This window comes from Gymnoscopelus braueri (genome assembly GCF_963280865.1).
Source record: "Gymnoscopelus braueri genome assembly, chromosome: 19".
NCBI lineage: Eukaryota > Metazoa > Chordata > Actinopteri > Myctophiformes > Myctophidae > Gymnoscopelus > Gymnoscopelus braueri.
Window position 1 is genome coordinate 12,335,699 of NC_137621.1, and position 20,630 is coordinate 12,356,328.

A 20,630-nucleotide genomic window follows, 5' to 3' on the forward strand; every position below is an offset into this window, starting at 1 on the left:
TCATTGTGGTATTGATACTTTTACTTAAGTAAAAAATGTCAGTACTTTTTCCACCACTGTTTGTAGATCTGCTATTTACTGAGTATGACACCAGCACACGACTAAGTATAACTTGAGGCTTTATACATGAGGCCTTTTCAAAAAGAAAGCATCCGACTAGCGTCGCATCACGGTACCGGGCATCCATCACGACAGCAGCAGGTCCAAAGTCAGCCTAGAAAAAAAGCTTTCACAAAAATAGCGACATGACGAACCACATCCAAAGTGTCTTAATGGTCACAGTGGCTCTGAGACTTTCACAAACATTTTGTTGTCTTCTAGACCAGCATCAACTTACATTCTGTAGCTTTAGTAGAACTCATACTGATGTGTTGCTGTGAGTAACGGTTACACTATAAAATAGAAAACACTGCTGTTAGAGGTTTCTTGTATAGGACAGTGCTGCTCATAGTGGGGTCTGATATAATCACTATAATGGTTGTCGTCGGGCAGAAACCTCCTATCTGCGTATTCAATTTTTTTTAGTTTTTTCCTAAATTAACGCCCTACTTGATCATACTACAGCGTCACACAAAAGCATCAAAAGTAGCAGATCTACAAGCTCGAAACGCAAAGTGACTCGTCGTGAGCTTGTAGATCTGATACTTTTGCTTTTTGAATTTAAACCCTGAAAAGTAACAGTTTCGGACATATGAGGTTTCCACCCGACAGAGACGATATGTTTATTTCTCATGTACAAATGACATTTATAGACAATTTAATTTAATTTAATTTAAAACATCTTTCCATATCAGAGTTCCTCGGATCAAAACATTTGAAATAGTCCCCTATTTCAAATGTCATCATGGCATTAATGAAAGTCAACTTGAGGATCCGTGGAATGAAAAAAGTTTGAAACCCCCCTGGCTTAATGAGTTGGACAGCAATCCAAAGTAGAACAGTGGTTCTCAAAGTAGGGTCAAGGGACCCTCAGTGGTCCTTGGGGGGAGGGGGGTGGCCAATACACTCTCAGTTATAGGGGTACTTGAAATGTAAAAGTTAGACCATCATTTATTGATGCGTTCTTCTGTTTCAGTTTAGCGCAGTGGTTTTCAACCGGTGGTCTGGGGACCACCAGTGGTCCTTGAGGGAGTACCAGGGGGTCCCCAGATAAATTAGTTAACATAGCGTCAGAATTAGTTTAACCACTTAGTTTTGGCTATTCAAAAATAGCAGATATACAAGCTCATAGCGCGGCACCGAGTGCCGCGCTATGAACTTGTAGATCTGCTATTTTTGAAAAATCTTGAAAATGTGTGCAAATCTTTTAATATATTTACAATACATTACATACATTTTAACTCAAATCTTTGCTTCTGGGGGTCCCTGGCAATTTTTTTTTTTAGTTTGGAGTCCGCGGCCAAATGTATATCAATTTAGGGGTCCTTGGCATGAAAAAGGTTGAAGACCACTGGTTTAGTGGATGCAGAACATGTATGACATGTACATGTACATGTACATGTACATGTACATGTACATGTACATGTACATGTACATGTACATGTACAGGTCATGCAATGCCCAGGGCAAGTGAAATTATGTCTGATTTGACCTTTGACCCAAGGCCCCGATACCAGGTAAATATTACATTAATAACTAGAAACGAACATGGGGAAATATTAAATAATCGTACTGAAGTGCCATTGTGCAATTAATTCTGAACTGTAGAATATTCTAGACTTTTCCTGAAAGTGCTGTAACAGCTCATTGTGATTAAGAACTACTGCATTAGTCTTGATATGATCATGGTGTGTTTCTGACCAAAATATGTAAAAAATTAAAGATCTGTCTAAAGATATAGTTTGCTGTGTGGTTTAACTGGAATAGTTATTTATTTAAGTGTGGGAAACGTAGGAACCGTTTCTCCTTTGTGCACTGTAGCCAAAATAGAATGTCATGAATCTAGAAATAAATGTACATCTTTAGTTCCATCAACTTTTTGGTCTCAGACAATATATAAAATCTGTTCATGTTTTACTTTCCAACCTTTGCTTTCAAAATATGATACAGTCTTCAATAGAGGAACATTGTGCTCTTTAAACGGAAACTAAATCTGAAAGGAAACATTATGGCATTATTGTAACGCAGCCCTGCAATAGATCTGCACATCCTTGCTTGTTTCATTTGCATAGAACCTTTTTGAAGCCTTCTTATTGAGGCATAACGTCCTATAATTTCCGTTTTGTAACCATTTCTTTTAACATATTAGATGCTGTTACCAAAGCCATCAGCTAACTTGTTGAAAAATATCCTAAACAATATCTATACTAACTCCAATTACAAAAGTGCACCAAACAACAGGACACAGGAAAGAGACACAAAATAACCTACAGTACTGTCTGCTTGATCAGATCATTATCTACAGTCAGATGCAAAATTGTTGCATTCATTCAACGCAAAAAAAAAACAGTTGTCCTTTAAGGCTTTCCCTGTCGACTTGAATCTGCCATGCAAATGCACACATTCCATTTTGAGCAGGTTAAAGGGACACAATGACACACAAAGCTGACATCAAAATGAGTACACGAGCTCTGCTGCTCATTTCAGTTTAGCCATGAGATGTGTTATTCTAAATCACCTTGTCAGACTTTTCAGGCAAACTGAGAACGAAGGGAAACAAAACCCCTTTCGCCTCCAGAGGCGCTGGGAGTGGCTCCTCGACAAAGTACGATGCATTCTCTTCCTGCACTATGAACTGAAGCGTCTGGGTCTTGTTCACGCAGTAGATGCAGTTCCCAATGACGGCGCACCGAAACGGCAAATGACTCCCCAGCCTCTGTGACGCGACGTCGTGCCACATCTTCACTATGGTGTTGTATTTGAACACGTTGATCCCCTGCTCGCGGTTGACATCGAAGCGGTAGATGAAGTTCTTGAAGGCCACCATGTCGGTGGATTTCTTCCGACTGTTGTTGTACGGACACTCCTGCCACTCGTCCCTCTTGGTGTCGTATTTGAGAAGACGATAGAAGAGAGAGCCCCCGGAAACGTAGAGTTCCCCGTTGCAGGTGGTGGCTTCATGGGCCACTGCGAACGCCCCCTTGGGCAAGGCTGCCACCGTGGTCCAACGGTCCATGCGCGGGTCGTATTTCTCCACTGTAAACAAGCATTCCCCGCCGATGGCATACAGGCACCCGTCCATGGATACCAGCTTGAGCTGTGAGCGGGCCTGCGTCAGAGGTCGGACCTCCGTCCAGTTGTTGGTGATGGGGTTGTAACAGAAGACCTTATCTGATACCTTCCCCTTCTCTCCGTACCCTTTGATCCCGCCCGCCACAAACAGGTAGTTATACATGGTACAGATCCCACAGCCTTTAGTGTTAATGTCCTCCGGCATCATGGTTAGAGGCCTCCAGTCATTGGCTGCTTCACTGAAGAAGTAAATCATATGGTTATCCTCGAACGACACCACCGACAAGGGGCTCTGCGGTCGGCTGTTGCAGCGGCTCGCCGGCCTGCTTCCGACGCGGTCGAACACATCGTTGATCTCCGCCACCATCAGGGTCCTCTTCCCTTCCATTCTCTTCTTCAGGACCAGGTCCCTCTCCGATCCGGTCAGACGGCCGTACACAGAGGGGTCCTTCAAGATCTGGAGGAAGTTGTCACTCATGAAGCGGTAAGCCGTCTCCTTCAGCTCATTGAGTCTCTGCTTCTTGGCGATGTTCAGGATCTCGTAGCAGTTGTCTGTAGTGATTTGTTGTGACATGGAGTCCATAGCTGCTTGAACGGCACAGGGTATCTGGAGGACCTTAGCTCCGGTGATGACGTCTACCACGTTGTCCTTACGCACATTCATCTGGGAAGTGTAAACATAATCCACCAATATGGACATAGTCTTGAAATTAACTCCTTTGACTTTCAGGATGTCCCTTGACAGACGCGCTTTGAAGTAGTCGCTCTTCTCCGCCAACACAGACTTGTGAGCGCTGATTCTCTGACCGCTAACTTCAATGATCAGATCAGGCTCCTTCAGAGACGGCGCCCTCTCAGCCGTCTGCCCGCTGTCCCCGTTTCCAACGCACCGCTTCAGCCCCGAGCCTGGGCACAGTGGGTCACATTGAGACGGCTCAGCTGCCTGGGCGCTATGAGGGAAAGATGGAGCCAGCTCTTCATCGGTTGGCCGTGGGCCAGCGGGGACACAATGAGTGTCAGGCGCGGCGAAGGACGAAGTGACGTTTCCTGTGACAAACTGACCACTCACAGATCTGTCTGCCCTGCCAGACAAACCACCACCATCCACTTCCTCTTTGGCTTGGTTTGAGTTTTCGCTGAAGCCGTTTTTCTTACCTCGCGTGCCATTTTGCGTGTTCACGGCGGAGTCGGTGTGAACAGAAATGTCATTTGAGATGCGAGTGGTCTTTGAGATGTACAATCCATTGCCCTTCTGATGGTCAAAATTGTGGTTTACCGTCAAACTACCATCCAACAGATATTCCTTCTCAAAGGTTTTAGGCAGGCTAAATTCATCATCATCATCGTCATGCTGCAGGAACCCCCCCATGCATGGAGCGTTCCCATTGTTCGTGTTCCCATTGTTCTTCAGCAGACCTGGGCACAGCTTCCCCTCTCCCTCAGCTGTGGTGCTGAGTTCAGGGTTCACGGCATGAAGGATGACCTCAGCCTCCACTGTCCTCCTCTGGCCAGCATCCATCTTGCTTTGTTCACTGGTGATGGTGGGAATCCTCAGTGGTCATGGTGGGGCTAGAACATTAAAACAGTCCCCACAGCTTCAAATCCAGCTTTTATTGTATGTCGATCACCTAGGAAAGATGACAAGGAGAGGATTTGACAGTTATTTTGGGGGACATTTTTTTTGGACGTTTTTGACAGTCGCAGTGGGGAGAGACAAAAGTAGGGAAGTGACATGCAGCAAATGGCCCGGGAATCGAACCCGTGGGACTCGCTGTCAGCCTGTCAGGCATTAGTAAAACAGTGGTTCTAAAACTGCAGTCCGGGGACCCCCAGGGGTCCTTGGGGGGGTTCCAGGGGGGCCCCAGCAAAATGTGTTAATGCAGCATCGCAACCATTTTAACCACTTTATCGATTTATACGTTGGCTATTAAAAAATACTAGATCTGCAAGCTCACAGCGCGTCACTTCGTGCCGCGCTGCGAGCTTGTACATCTGCTATTTTTGAACCAATTTGGAAAAATCTCAAAATTTATTGGACATTTTTTAATAACTTATATATAATTATAATATATATATATATTTTTTAAAACACATCTTCTCTTCTGGAGAACATATTTTCAGATCAGGGTCTGCGGCAAATTACATGTAATTTCTGGGGCACTTGACACAAATAAAAGGTTAGAGAACCACTGGCCTAAACAGTAAACACTAGGCTACCAGGTCGACCAAGGAGTTTGTTTTAAATCAATAGGGAATTAAGGGGAATAATATAATTACAGGTTGTCAAGACCGCTTTAAACTCTGGGTGGCGCCATTTCTCTTAGAATGAAGGTCGCCTGCACACTCTGCGGCAGAGAAATACTTCTTTACTTTGTCTGTTTTACTTAAAATGTGAGACATTTTAAAACAGGTACAATTTTATTTTAGTCCTGTCCAACTGCAAATATGTTTCTGGTGAAGACAGACAGAAGCAACCACAACAAACGGCTTCTCTTTGCTATGTTAATGTTGCACAACCTACTACTGCAATAATCACCCTGCTTATCCATTATTTGTGGCGAAGGAGGGACGCATGCACAGTGACCCAGTGTTGCCATGTCCGATTATTATAAGCGACTTTGGGCTTCATTTTCTGTAAAGTTGCTTGTAAATATTTTTTTTGGGCTTGTTTCTATAAAGTGTAGTTGCTTATTTAGGCTTGCTTCCAAATGTTTTAATTATTATTTAAACCAGTGGTTCTCACATTATTTTCATGTCATGGACCCCCAAATTAATATGAATTTGTCCATATAACCCCATCTGAAAATGTTTTGTGCCAGGGGAGCCCCATATCAGATGTGTGTTGTTAAAATGCTTCAGAAATCTCCCAAATATTCACATTCTATTTCTATTCTTTGTTTGAAAATAGCCGATCTACAGGCTCACAAGGCCAAGGCGTTGTGAGCTTGTAGATCGGCTATTTTCATCAAATAAAATGTATATACATCGTAGGTTTAAAGTGCTCATGTGGTCTATAGTTGCTTCTTTTGGGCTTGTTTTCATGGTCCTGGTTGCTTACTTCTCTCACACAATGTGGCAACACTGCCAGCAGCTCAATGCAGTGGGTGTTGCATGCCTCTACTGATGGATGCATTAATGTATCATATGAGGGGCTGAGGGGATGGAATGGCTTTATTCACATGATGTCCATGATAATACATTTAAAAAACGCTGCAGCATTATTTTCTACATTTCCAAAAATCATAGTGTAGAGAAGTAGCTATATTTAATTAAATCAAATAATTCAAAGAAGGATCCCTTGCAGCTATGATCTCAGCATAGAGTAAAAAGCACACACACACACACACACACACACACACACACACACACACACACACACACACACACACACACACACACACACACAGTAGACCCTGCTATAATATTCTAGCCTACTTACGTTTTGCTGATAAATCTTCCTCTGCGTCCCACACAAAGCCTTGTTGTGTTATGTAAGAAGTGCTGCTTTATCTAAAATGCTTTGAATAGAGAATCCACTTGAATTATTCCATTCGTTCATTCCATTTCTCTTCATTTCGTAAAAAATACAAAGATCCGCTCCTCTGTGACTCAATAAACATCCAAATGGTTCCACACGTTGTGAAGAATAATTCCTGCACGTACAGTATAGTATAAACGGTCACAGCAGGACAGGTCACCCCATGCAGCCTTCAGTCCTTTAATATGAAGGATCTCCACAACGCATCAGAATGAATGATCAGCGACGCTGTTTTCCTCTCATAAGAGACAGAGTCCAGGTTTTACTCTCATAAGAGTCCAGGTTTTCCTCTCATAAGACACAGAGTCCAGAGAGGATCCTCATCCTGCGGTCCTGCTCGTGTTTTGATTTGTACAGTTAGAGACACAGTGGAGGCAGTTTGGGATGTAAACCACACCCCCCCTCTCTCTCTCTACTCTCGGTGTTTTACCCTTAACCCTACAGTAGGATACACACAATCTATCACAGTTGGAAACTCACAATCTAGCTTACATAGTAGCTGGAAATGCGACATTCCTTTACAGGCTTTTTCTATGAAATGTCACATGCTCTCCATATGTTCTGTAGAAACCTTGTATTAGGCAGTGGTTCTCAACCTGTGGGTCGGGACCCAAGCATGATTTTTTTGGGGGTTCCCCAGATGACAGTGAAGTGACATAAGACATTTTTAATACCTAAAAGTAATCAACAAACTATACTATAAAAACTGGTCAAACATTGGCCAAATTATCAAATAATATAAGAAATATTGTGAAAATAGCCACATTGGCGCCTCGTGTTGCAAGGCATTGTGAGCTTGTAGATCTGCTATTTTCACAATATTTATCTGTGGAACCGAGTGAAACTAAATGTAATGCCTCAACTCCTACAATTACAAGTGCCAGGGTGGGGGTTCCCCAGTTCAAATATGATTATTTTGGGGGGTCATGGCCTGAAAAGGTTGAGAACCACTGTATTAGGCTACTTCAGAAACTAACAAAATAAACACATTTGCCTACTATTAGTAGGCAAATGTGAAGTAAGAATGCAAATGTATTAGCACATGCGTGTTTTCCACTATAATTTGTTATTAACTACAATTCTGGCTGTACTGATTTTATGAGGCAATCATAGAGTAGGCTATATGTTAATTGCCCCAGCTTGCCCTCAGAATATGAAAATGAGAATATCGTCTGCAGACCCAGTCCATTAGGGACATTATTCTTTCTCAGAAGTCAGTGCAATATCAATTACATATATATATATATATTTTTTTTTCTTTCTTTATCCCACGATTTTTGTATCCTGGGCGCTACTCTCCCTCTGCCAGCCTGGGGAGAGCCTCGAACTGAGCTCATGCTTCCGTCAATGCATGAGGAGTTAGCAGGCGGCTTCTTATAACCTGACAGGGGGGAGTTTCCCCAGTTGGACGTAGTGTGGAAGGAACACGTTATTCCAACCAGTTCCTTTCCCCTCCATCAGGCGCCCCGGTTGACCAGGGGGAGGCAGTGAGTATAGAGACCAGGATTACTGCATGTTTTTTTGTGAGGGTACCTACCCCAGGGGACACCAGGAGAACACGCAAACTCCACACAGAAAGGCCCTTTCGCTAACCCCACCCAGGGTATGGGCACTGATATATTATATATCACATATATTTGGCTCTTTAATCTGACTTCTGAGAAAGAGTCGTTGTGTAGCTAGTAGGCCAGTAAACATGAATCATAATTAAAGGTAATAAAATATGGCTAATATGGCCATATGGCTTAGTCTATTTCAATGCCACAACAAGAGGCACACATTAAAATTAGAAACCTCATTACTGTTACTGAGCAGAACTCAACAACTTTTATCACGTGAGTATCAGCTGAGATGGTTCTTAACCTCTCCTCTCCTCCATGGAGGATGCATGTCTTCATAACCAACCTTCACATATAAAAATAGATGTTACTGAGATTAGAGTGCATTCAGCTGGGAGGTTTAATGTTGCCAACATTATGTTGGTTATTTTAAGAACATACCCCCCACACACACATTGTTTCCATGGAAATACCAGGGTCAAATGAAACAAAAGATGTCTAATTCTATTCCAGGGTTCTCTCTTGTGTGATTAAGGACAAACTGATAAGGGCCATGTCAGAGGAACTGATAAGCAGGTTTTACTGCGTACAGTGAATATCAGTGGTGGAAAAAGTATTCAAATGCTTTACTTAAGTAAAAGTATCAGTACTGCAGTGTAGAAACACTCTGCTACAAGCAAAAGTCCAGTAATCAAAATTGAGTTGAGTAAAAGTACAAAAGTACTGGCATCAAAAAATACTTAGTCATTGTAGTAGTCATTGTGCAGAATGTACCATTTCACGAGTTAAAAATGTATAACAAATCTTTTGAAAATAGCAGATCTACAATCTCAGAACACGTGGCATTGCGACGCATTGTGAGCTTGTAGTTTAAATAGGGCTGAAGTGGTTAATGTATGTTTTGTAATAATAATACAAATCTACAAAGTAACTAGTAACTAAAGCTGTAATTGCAGTGAAAAGTACAATATTTCCCCCTAAGATGTAGTGGAGTAGAAGTAAAACTATTGAAAATTGGAAATACTAAAGTAAAGTAAAAAAAATACCTCAACTTTACTTTAGTACAGTATTTGATTACATTACATACTCTACACCACTGCGTACAGTGAATATGACGGTCTGTATAGCTATAAACTACATTAGTAAATAAATACAAGTCTGAACTGGGATCAGAAACCTGGGAACATCCAGGGGTTTACACAGTGATTATAGCACAGGGGAAAAAAACACAATAAGATTCCTTTAACAGGAACCATGTGGACCAGCTTCAATCTGAGATCGTTAGGCGGTTTTCCTTTTTTTCCTTTTCTCAGTCTATTTTTGTACGGATAATAATGTACTGGAGTCGGTGTGATTGTGTAACAGTGGAGGTGGGTGTTATGAACAGAGAGAATGTCCTGACCCCCCTCTCATAGTAGAGGAGAAATGAGTTTTTAGAACCGTGGCAGGGCTGCACCGGGCCCCGGGGCAACTAGCAGCACCATGTCCCAGCTTGTATTGATAGTGGCACACCGTCAGAATGGTAGCAGCAGCAGTAGAACAAGGTTCATTTTAAGTGGGCTTAATAGCTTCCACATGGAGAAGAACATTCCACTCGCCGAGGACAGAGTGGAATGTTAACACCGATAGTATGAATGATACTGATATTGACATGGCATTTTTAGATCTCTACATTTAGAGAGCAGTGATTCTTTATAGCACGGTGCACAGGTCTTCAACCCTAGGGGGTCCTCAGAGTTACCACAGGGGGGGGGGGGCGCCAAATCTTTGTGTGATAGGATATTAGTTTTTACATTAACCACTTGAACCTATAGCATCCCTATTCTGAGGAGAGCTTTAGCCAAAAATAGCAGATCTACAAGCTCACAACGCGTTGTGAGCTCGTAGATCTGCTATTTTCGACAAAGAGGTTTGGTGTAGTGGGAAAAAAAGAGCAGACTAAGTACAGAGTGAAATAGAGTGAAGTATTTGTGGCTTAGGTGGTTAAATGTCTGAAAATACACATTAACATGAATCTAACACTGATGATAGAGCTGACAAACAGGTCTATGAAGTCTATTTTTGTTTAATCTGCAACACAATGTAGTGGGGGTCCCTGCTTCATCTCTGTCTCAGCTAGGGGGTCCCCCCTTGGTCTGAAAAACATTGAAGACCCCTGCTTTATAGAGATGTGAAAAATTTAGCACCTCTTTGGCGTTAACATGCAGAAGAACTGTTCTGTCACAAAAACAAAGCAAAATCTAACATTTCATTATTGTTGTGTCAGGGTCCCGAATCTATCTTGTGCTTCCACAGTCATAAGAGCAAGTCACTGAAATGAATGAACCAATGCATCTAGTAATGTTCATTTTATGAACAAAATAAGTGTTGCTGCCTGGTTGCCAAGTGGTGGTGGTGAGGAGGGGGGGGGGGGGGGTCCCAGCAAAAGTAGTTAAGTAGTTGACACAGCATCAAAATCATTCTAACCACTTTATCCATTGGCTATTCATAAATAGCAGATGTACACGCTCACAGTGGTGAATCTGATATTTATGAAAAATTTGAAAAAAAAAGAATTGAAAGATCCCGAAAATGTTTGAATAATTTTGAATTCTCTTCTCTTGTAGGGGACCCTGGCACAAAACCTTTTCAGATGGGGGTCTGCGGTCAAATACATATCAATTCGGGGGTCCTTCCGTGTACGGAAGGGCTCAGTGTGGCATCTACAAGAATGGCGAGGTTGTCGTCTCAATGTATGACACCAGTCTTCCGGAGAAATGCAGCCGAGTGGCCAGTATCAGTAGTGTGGTACGGCTTTCCCAGGGAGACGAGGTCTGGGTTAATTTATGGGGGCCCGATCGACATGACATCTTTGCATCCAAAGATAATGACTCTGTCTTTGTTGGGTTTTATCTGGGGTGATCATGACTGTGGTGTCCCTATCCTAATGCAGTCCTAGATCCGTGGTTCTCTAAGTGGGGTCCAGGGACTCAGGGTTCCTTGAGGCCGGGGGTTCCAAATGGACCCTTACAGATCTGTAACTCTGAGAGTGTACAAATGGAACCAAATGGACCCTCACGGGTCCATTTGGTTCCATTTGTACACTCTCAGAGTTATGGGGGTCCTTGAAATTAAAAAGTTTGATAACCACTGGCCTATATCTAAGGCTGCTCAAAGGCCATGTCAACATAAGTCTACAGTACTTTTGGGTTATAAAGTGTTTAACTGAAAATGTATTGCTATGTGAAGAAAAGCCAATATTAATGTGAGTGCAAAAAAAATCACTTCCAACCAGCTGGACTCTGTCTTCTTGAAGAAATTTGTCTTCCAGCGGCTAGGAGGCCCTAGATCCAAATAGTGAATTACATTAGTGGGATTGCACATGCGCAGATTGTATCTCAAACAGATTGTATTTCTCAAACATGTTCACGTCAAGGATCCCAGAAGAGTCAGTTTCGAACTCAGGTCGATGTACCTCACAAGGACAACAGACGGAGCTACCAGGAGTCAGCACCCCTGGTGATTGGGTCGCCCTACGTGGCAGCACACAGCCTGGCAGGCTAATAAAACATTCTCAGTAATGTTTTACCTATGCAACATTTTAAGCAAAGCCCAGCTAGTGGCTTTTAAAAGCATGCAGCTGTGTGGGTGGCGCCACAGGAAAGATCATGGGGTCACTTATGAATGCATTCAGCAAGTTCATGGCAACCTGCCCACTGATTATTATTACATAACTTTTATTTATTTTTAAGCAGCCAATTATTTTTACCGCTTTCTTCTTCATTATGCTATGCCAATGAATCCCCCCCACACACATTTCTGTGTTGCCACTGCCATCTGGCCCACCTGCTAGCGAGGGACCCCACCTGGAAGACATAGCGCCTCTATCCTACTCCTCCATTTAACACCCCCACTGACAGGCACCGCCCCCAGTGGAGTACGTGCAGCGAATCCTGCCTGGATTCTCTCCCCCGACCATGGCCATGCAATTGTGTAGAGCAGTGGTTTTCAACCCTTTTCATGCAAGGACCCCTAAATTGATATACATTTGGCCGCGGACCCCCATCTGAAGATGCTTTGTGCCAGGGACCCCCAGAAGAAAATATTTGCGTTTAAAAAAATGCTAAATTGTACAATTTAGTTTTACACTTTCAATATTTTTTGAAAATGTTCAAAAATAGCAGATCTACAAGCTCGCAGCACGGCACGAAGTGACGCACGGTGAGCTTGTAGATCTGCTATTTTTTTTTATAGCCAACGTATACAATATGGATAAAGGGGTGAATGTATTAACACCTTTTGCTGGGGACCCCCTGGAACCCCCTAAAGGACCACTGGTGGTCCCCGGACCACTGGTTGAGATTCCACTGGTGTAGAGCAGTGGTTCTCAACCTTTTCAGGCCGTGACCCCCAAAATAATCATATTTGAACTTGGGACCCCCTCCACCCTGATAAGCACTTGGAATGAAGGAGTTGAGGCATTACATTTTCAGGTCCACAGATAAATACTGTGAAAATAGCAGATCTACAAGCTCACAACACCTCGCTTTGTGAGGCGTTGTGAGCTTGTAGATCGCCTATTTTCAAAGAAATGGCGTCTTTCTTATATTATTTGACAATTTGGATGTTTTGATAGTATAGTTTGCCTTTTGATGCAGTAATGGTCTTTCTTTTCTTGTTTTTTTTAAGGCATTACAAAGGTAATAAAAATCCTTGAATTGTCACTTCGTTGTCATCTGGGGACCTCCTCAAAATCATGTGGGGACCCACCTGGGGTCCCGACCCACAGGTTGAGAACCACCGGCGTAGAGTCTAGACACTCTGCCAAACGGGACTCCCTCTTTCTTTGTCCTTTCGCCCAGGTGGGCGTGGTTATAAGCCTAAACCCAAGCTTTTAACTTCACAAAAACTATGCCTAAACCTAACCTTAATCCTAACCGTAACCTCACAAACACTATGCCTAACCTTAACCCTATCCCTAACCTCACAGAAACTATGCCTAAACCTAACCTCAAAACCACGCCTGGGAAAAGAGTGTCCGCTGACAAACTGGATGCACGGCAGTGGATTCAACCCCCCTATGACACAGGTAGTACTTTACCCCCGCCTGCGCACGAGTTGCAAATCAAAAATGTGGTCCAAGATTGGCGGTGGAGGAAAGGTCAAGACCAATATTAGTAGTGAACATCGTCCAGAAGTCATGAACAGCAAATGCCATGACAATCCCAGCCAGTCGTTTTTTGAGACATCTTGTTTGGTACCAAAGTGGTGGATGGATGGACCAACGGAATAATCAAAGCCATCCTTTTAGCAATTTTGTCAAAACATTTAAATCTAGTAATGGCGTGACCTCATCCAAACTTTAGCTATTGATAGTAAGGTACAGCAAGTACAGTAGGTTGTCAGCAAACAGTTACAACAAAAAAATCACTATGATTCACTGGAATGAGACAGCCAATCATACAGAAACTATTGCCATAATCGCAAACTATTGGTCGAGAAACCCTTTGAAAATCCACTTGATCCAACTCACCCGACATTCCTCTGAGATGGCATAAGTTTTAAGTTTATCATTTTCCATTCACTTCAATTCTACATTTCAACACATACAATACAAGCATAGCTGCATCTCTGAACCATACTGGACATACCATGTCGATATCTAAAAAACTGTAGGAGGCTGAAAAAAAGGGGTAGAAAATGAGAAATATTACAAAACGCAGTTGCGTTAACAGCACAAAATAATGTGCAACGCTCTGTGGTGGAAGCTATGTCCAAAGATTAGAGTACTTGACACGTGCAGTGTTGGACAGTTTGGTTTAAAATAAGGAATTTCTTTGTGTCATGGAAACTATATAATGAGCTAATCCCGATTGCTGGAAGAATTTGCGTCGATTAACAGAAGACTACACATCACTGCTGGATAAAACCATGTTTATAGATTTGTTAATGTACATAACAGAAGTAAATACAAAACATGAACAAGTATAAAGCTTTTAACATTTCTTTTTAAATACCCTCGAGTGAGCAACACAAATTCAGGCAAATAAAGACATCTCTCCCAGTGATATCATCTTCCTCTTTCATTCTTCATCATCTTCATCGTCATCGTCACCACCACCACCACCACCACCACCTGGCCCGCCAGGAGTTTCTCAACAAGCCTTTCAAAAACACGTTCAGTCGACATTTAAAACCTTCTCAAACGTTTTGGTCTCTCATAGCAAGATGAAATGACATGCTGCGTTCATGTGGTGTCGGATCTGGAAATGGCACGCAAACAGCCTACCAAGTTGGATTAAAAAAAAATCAAGATGAAATTAAAAATACATTTGTAAGCCTTTTATATCACATCCCGGACAGATTGTGCGCCTATACAACAATATACAGTGTGTCAGAAAAACTAACATGAAAACACAAGCTGATGTAGACCAGTGGTTCTCAACCTTTTCAGGCCTCGACCCCCCGAAATAATCATATTTAAACTGGCGACCCCCCCACCCTGACAAGCACTTGGAATTGTAGGAGTTGAGGCATTACATTTAGTTTGACTCAGTTCCACAGGTGAATATTGTGAAAATAGCTACAAGCTCACAACGCCTCGTTGTAAGCTTGTAGATCGGCTAGTTATTTTTTGCCTCTTATATTTTTTGATAGTTTTTTCGGTGAGAGACAAGCAACCAAGTATAAATCGGGCGTAAGTTGAACGGACAACGTGACCAATTCACTATGTTGAATCTTTCCGAGATCCTGAGTACCACATGAACGCAACAGACCTCAATCCATATTAACACAACCCCCCGCCCCCCCATAAAAAAAAAAGAAAAGAAAAACATAATACATTGACCCAGAATTGAAAAACAAAAAAAACAACAAAAACTGTCCAATAAGAGATTGACAAACTAATCTGGCCCCAATTGTATTGAATTGATCTCAATGATGGTTTTTATGACAGTTCTGAGGCCTCAAATATTCAAACTTTCATCTTTCCAAGCAGGGAACAGGAAACTTCTAGTCGCCTATTCCCATGTATCTTTTCAACACTGGTTTCAATACTGTAATGCCATTAGGCCAACTGGTATATCACCATGACTTAAAGGGATACTTCACTTTAGGAACGGGGAAACATTTAAAAAATATATTAAAAATAAATGAAAAAAGTAATGGAAAATTCATGGCCCCCTCACGCATTAGAGTGTCCTACTAATGTGTGAGGGGGCCTTTATTTTGCCATAACTTCTTTAATTTTTTTTAATATATATTTTTAATGTTTATTTTATGTGAAAGTGAAGTATCCCTTTAACGTGTTATATATATAGAACAATGTCATGTGAGAATGAAAGGACGATTCAGTGTTGTTTTTTTAGTACATGCACCTTAATTGGATATTGCTTTCCATTAAGGTGCAGACAGTCCATTTGGCTGCTGTTAGCAAAGTCAGGCGTCATGATTAAGTGGTTATATTGATCCCTTGTCGTTCAATGGCACATGCACACAATGTCTCGCCGCGCTATGAGCTTGTAGATCTGCTATTTTTGAAAAATCGTGCAAATTTGAGTAAATCTTTGAATTCTTCAAAGCAAACATTTGTATCTCAAATCTTTGCTTCTGGGGGATTCTACAAATGTCTTCTAAATCCTAACAGTTTTTTGAAAAAATATATTTGAAAAAAAATGTTGCTATAATCAGTGGTTCTCAAACCTTTTCACGTCAAGGACCCCAAAATTATATGAATTTTGGCTGCGGACCCCCATCTCAAAATATTTTGTTCCAGGGACGCCCCCACAAGTTTTTTGCACACATTTTCAAAAATAAATAAATAGCAGATCTACAAGCTCGTAGCGCGGCACTCGCTATGAGCTTGTATATCTGCTATTTTTGAATAGCCAAAGAAATCTTAAAATGACACAGATCCGTTCTCGGTCTGAAAGGGTTAATACAAGTCTTTAGAAGCACACTGGGAGCCTGTTGGAATGCCAGCAGTCAGTTCAGTATAAGACGTTGTTGAAATGATTGATTCCTCCCAAACATTATCCACATGAACCCTATAAGCGTTCCTAATCAGGGGTGAAAACTTTCGGTGAAATGAGCTGATCTACAAGCTCACAACGCGTTGTGAGCTTGTAGATCGGCTATTTTCAACTATAGAGGATTTGGTGTAGAGGGGAAAAAGGAGGGGGCCTACTATAGACCCCTGGGTGACTCCGGTTGTAGAATGTAGCGTTCAAGTGGCTAAGCAGACGTTAACACATGTCCGTGGGAGCGTATGGATGTCGGCTGATTTCAGGCAGTGGTCCTGCAGTGGGCTTGGGCGGTATCAAGGCATTACGGTATATTCAAGGTCATTACAAATCCCCAAAGTATGTAATACAGTAAAAAATATAGATGCTCCTGGAATCATGAAAATATTGTCAAATATAACTTCATCTTTAGATGAGATGCAGTTTATTAGCCATATGATTTGATTCAACTGTCATCAACTCATCATCTACCGTTCTAGCCTGGCATTGGCCAGACTGCTAACGTGGATTCACTCACAAGTTCCTCCTCCATCATAACCGGGGAGGAACGTGAGAGTGAATCCACGTTGTGAGTCTGGCCAATGCGAGGCTACTACCGTTCAGCACACCGTCATTGTCGTGAATGGCACTTACCGTACTGTATTTACGGAAGCATTTACACCAGGGCCCAACCTATATGGACTTTTGACCCAGCAAATTCCGATATCTGATTTTTACATACAAATAAAATAAATTAAAAAAGCGTCGTAAATTCGGCAGATAATTTCCCAAATATTTGCCCTTTTTCCTCCATATTTCCACTATTTCAGCCGATAGCGATATACAGGTAGTAGGCCGTTATCTGCCGATAATATTGGCGGACCGATTTATCGGTCGGGCCCTAATTTAAACCCTGCAACACTTGTCTACGTAGACTTGTCTAACTGCCGGTAAATGCAGGAGAGCTTAAGGAGCTCTTTTAGGGTGGTGGTGCATGGCCGTTCTTAGTTGGAGTAATTTGTCTGGTTGATTCCGATAACGAACGAGACACCGGCTTGTTAACTAGTTTCGCGGCACCGTGTGGTCGGCGACTAACTTCTTAGAGGGACAAGTGGCGTTCAGCCACACGAGAAGTATTGCTGTATGTGATGTAATTGAAGACTTTATTATGAGTGGCTGATGCTACCTCTTCGCTTTTTCCTTTCTGTGTAAAGAGGTTTCCCCTGAACATGAGGAGAGGAGCACCAGTCTGGTCCAGGAGGAACCACAACCTCCACAGATTAAAGAGGAACAGGAGGAAGATAACAGGTATGTGATGCCAGCTGGAGGATGCTGGAAAAGTGATAAAGAAGAAGAAAAAGAAAAGAGGAAGTATCCTGCCACCGAAGAGACACAGGTGTCTCCTGCCACCTGAACCACCTGTTCTTCTCGTCGGAGAAGAAGTCCCCCACCACCCGGAATTCTAGGATGTTAGAAAATTGGCACCCAGGTACAGGTATGTGATGCCTGGTTTATTTATTTATGTGTTGAAATGGCATCGTCCAAACCAGATGAAGTGTTCTGTGATTTCTGCACGGAGAACAAACTCAAAGCCTTGAAGAGTTGCCTGAGGTGTATGGTCTCCTTCTGTGAGACTCACCTGGAACCTCACCTGAGAGTCAAAGGATTAAAGCGACCTAATCGACCTCGTAAATAACGTGGAAGACTTTATGTGTAAGAAACATGACTACCGCTCTGGAGCGGTTCTGAAAAACCGACATGTGTTTGTCTGTTCTGCACCGAGGGAGACCACAAGTCACATCATATTGTATCCCTGATAGATGAATTTGAAGGAAAGACTGCTCTTGAAAAGACAGAGGCTGACGTTCAGAATATGATCTACGAGAGAAATCTGAAGATTCAGGAGGTCAAACACACAGCAGAGCGCACCAAGAAGGATTCAGTCAGCCTGGCTGAGCTGATTGGTGAGATTGAAGAGAAACAGAAAGGCTTCATTGAAGAGCTGGAACAGGAAGTCGTTGAGTTAGAGAAGAGGGGCTTTGAAATGGAGCAGCTCTCAAAGACTCCCTCCGCTTCCTCCAGATCTTCCCCTCCATCAACACCCCTCCACCCACCAAGGACTGGACACATGTCCCTCAGTATTTATATGTGGGGACAGCTGTGGCTCAGCTGGAAAAAGCACTCAGTGAAGAGATGGGGACTAGGGAGCAGCTGGAGGATGCTGGAAAACAAGTGATAAAGAAGAAAAATAAAAAGAAGAGGAAGTATCCTGCCACCGAAGAGACACAGGTGTCTCCTGCCACCAAAGTCTTTGGGTTCCCTCAGTATTTATATGTGGGGACAGCTGTGGCTCAGCTGGAAAAAGCACTCTCCTGTCACCAAACCAAAAGTCTTTGGGTTCCGGGGGGGGGGGGGGGGGGGGGGGGGGGAGTATGGTTGCAAAGCTGAAACTTAAAGGAATTGACGGAAGGGCACCACCAGGAGTGGAGCCTGCGGCTTAATTTGACAAGTGCATGAGATCATGAAGGCCTTCTATGATCTTCTCCTTAAGTACTATGGTCAGAGGAAGGAATGGCTGCTGGGCATGTTGGGGGCAGAGATTGAAAAACTCACCAACCAGGCACGTTTCCTGCTGCAGAATATTGAAGGCACCCTGGTCATCGGTGAGTAGCAGCATGCCACCTGAACATTTTGTTTCTAGCAGTACCAGGTTAAATTTTCACAGACTGAAGTTAAGCCACCCCTGTGGTCATTGTCCGCTATTTACCCGTGTTTGCACCCGGGTATGCTGAAGTTGTGCTGCCACAAACAAATGTCCTCATTGACAAAGCCTTAAACTTGCAAGAAGATCAGCATCTGTGGTGAAATTGTATTGCAAGGCAAGAAATAAATCAAATGGCTTTTTCACACCCCTGAATGAGCATTTATGAATGCATACGTTTGGTTCGTGATGAAATTGAAATTATGAAATTAATTAAATCCTCTTTGCGCCTCCAGAGAAGAAGATGGGCAGGAGATGGGCTACAAGTCAGACCCGGTCAAGGCTTGGAAAGACGGCCAAGAAAAGGTGTGTGTGGGGAGGGGGTGGCTATCTGCAGTGTTCATAAAGAATAAGGTATGTTAACCACATCAGAGCAATGTCTATGTATTGGCTGGCAAGGGTTGTGAATTTATGGGTAGGAAAATAAAACAAATACTAGCTGCACTATTATATATTCAGGTGTATCTCTATTATAATAATAAAGTGCTCAATCATGCTCACCGTGTTGCAATACTGTATGTGGTGGCTTATCGTTATGGTGCCGTTAACATCAGACCCTAGACATAAATGATAATGATGTTAACTGTTAACTAGTAACTTCTTAGAGGGACAAGTGGTGTTCAGCCACACGAGAAGGAGCAATAACAGGTCTGTGATGCCTGGTTTATTCACAGCGGTGCGTTGAAAATACACATGAGGACTCCTACAGAAATGAATTCATGATTAAAAATTAAAAAATATATATTTATATTATATTATTGAAGAATAGACGCAATTCTTTTTCTATATCAGTCCTGTGTTTCATACTGCTCTATCTATGTATCCATCCATCCATCTATTAGACAAAGCATTGAAGGCTAGACCAGTGGTATTCAAGCCTTTTGTGCTAAAGGCACAATCTCACTTGTATTCATGGTGAAAATAGCAGATCTGCAAGCTCACAATGTGTCAATGCTATCTTTGAGCATTTTCGAAACTTGAAATTTAAACTTTCACCAATAGTGACATACCCAAAATAGGGATGTGAAGAGGTTGAAAGTGGTTAAAATAAATATTTTTAGGGTATAAAACTTGCCTCTGTATTTGGAAATGAGTGTGCACCAAGTAATTAATAACTTTTTTTGTATATCTGCATACAGTATAATGCAATAACAATGTGGTTGTCACAAAAGGCCCAAGGCACACCACTGAAAACTAGATACCACCCAAGCCACTCCTGTAAGCATCCTACAAAGAGAGACCGCCCTAAATGTCACTTTTAGATTTCTTTGGCTATTAAAAAAATAGCAGATATACAAGCTCCGTGCTATGAGCTTGTAGATCTGCAATTTTTTGAAGAATCGTGACAATGTGTGCAAATCTTTGAATATCTATTTTTTTTTAAGCGAACATTTGTAACTCACAAACAAAATATTTGACAAAATAATGTTAATGCTCGCTTAACCCATTCAATCCGGGAGCGCATCTGTCACTTTAGATTTCTTTGGCTATTCAAAAATAGCAGATATACAAGCTCATAGCGCGGCACTCTGTCTGCAATTATTTGGAAAATCGTGAAAATGTGCAAATGTTTGAATATATATCTTTTTTTAAAGCAAACATTTGTAAATTATTTTGTTCCA

At 42.3% G+C, this 20,630-nt stretch overlaps 1 protein-coding gene across 1 annotated transcript; it reads right to left on the reverse strand.

Moving 5' to 3' along the window:
* Window positions 1–1,513: 1,513 nt before the first annotated feature.
* Window positions 1,514–7,039, reverse strand: kbtbd11 (kelch repeat and BTB (POZ) domain containing 11). The gene is made up of 2 exons (XM_080414054.1): window positions 6,611–7,039; window positions 1,514–4,799 (listed from the first exon to the last, which is right to left on the reverse strand). The coding sequence occupies exon 2, from the start codon at window positions 4,688–4,690 to the stop codon at window positions 2,609–2,611; it is 2,082 nt and encodes a 693-aa protein (XP_080270180.1). The 5' UTR covers window positions 4,691–4,799; window positions 6,611–7,039; the 3' UTR covers window positions 1,514–2,608.
* Between the last annotated feature and the right edge of the window lie 13,591 nt (window positions 7,040–20,630).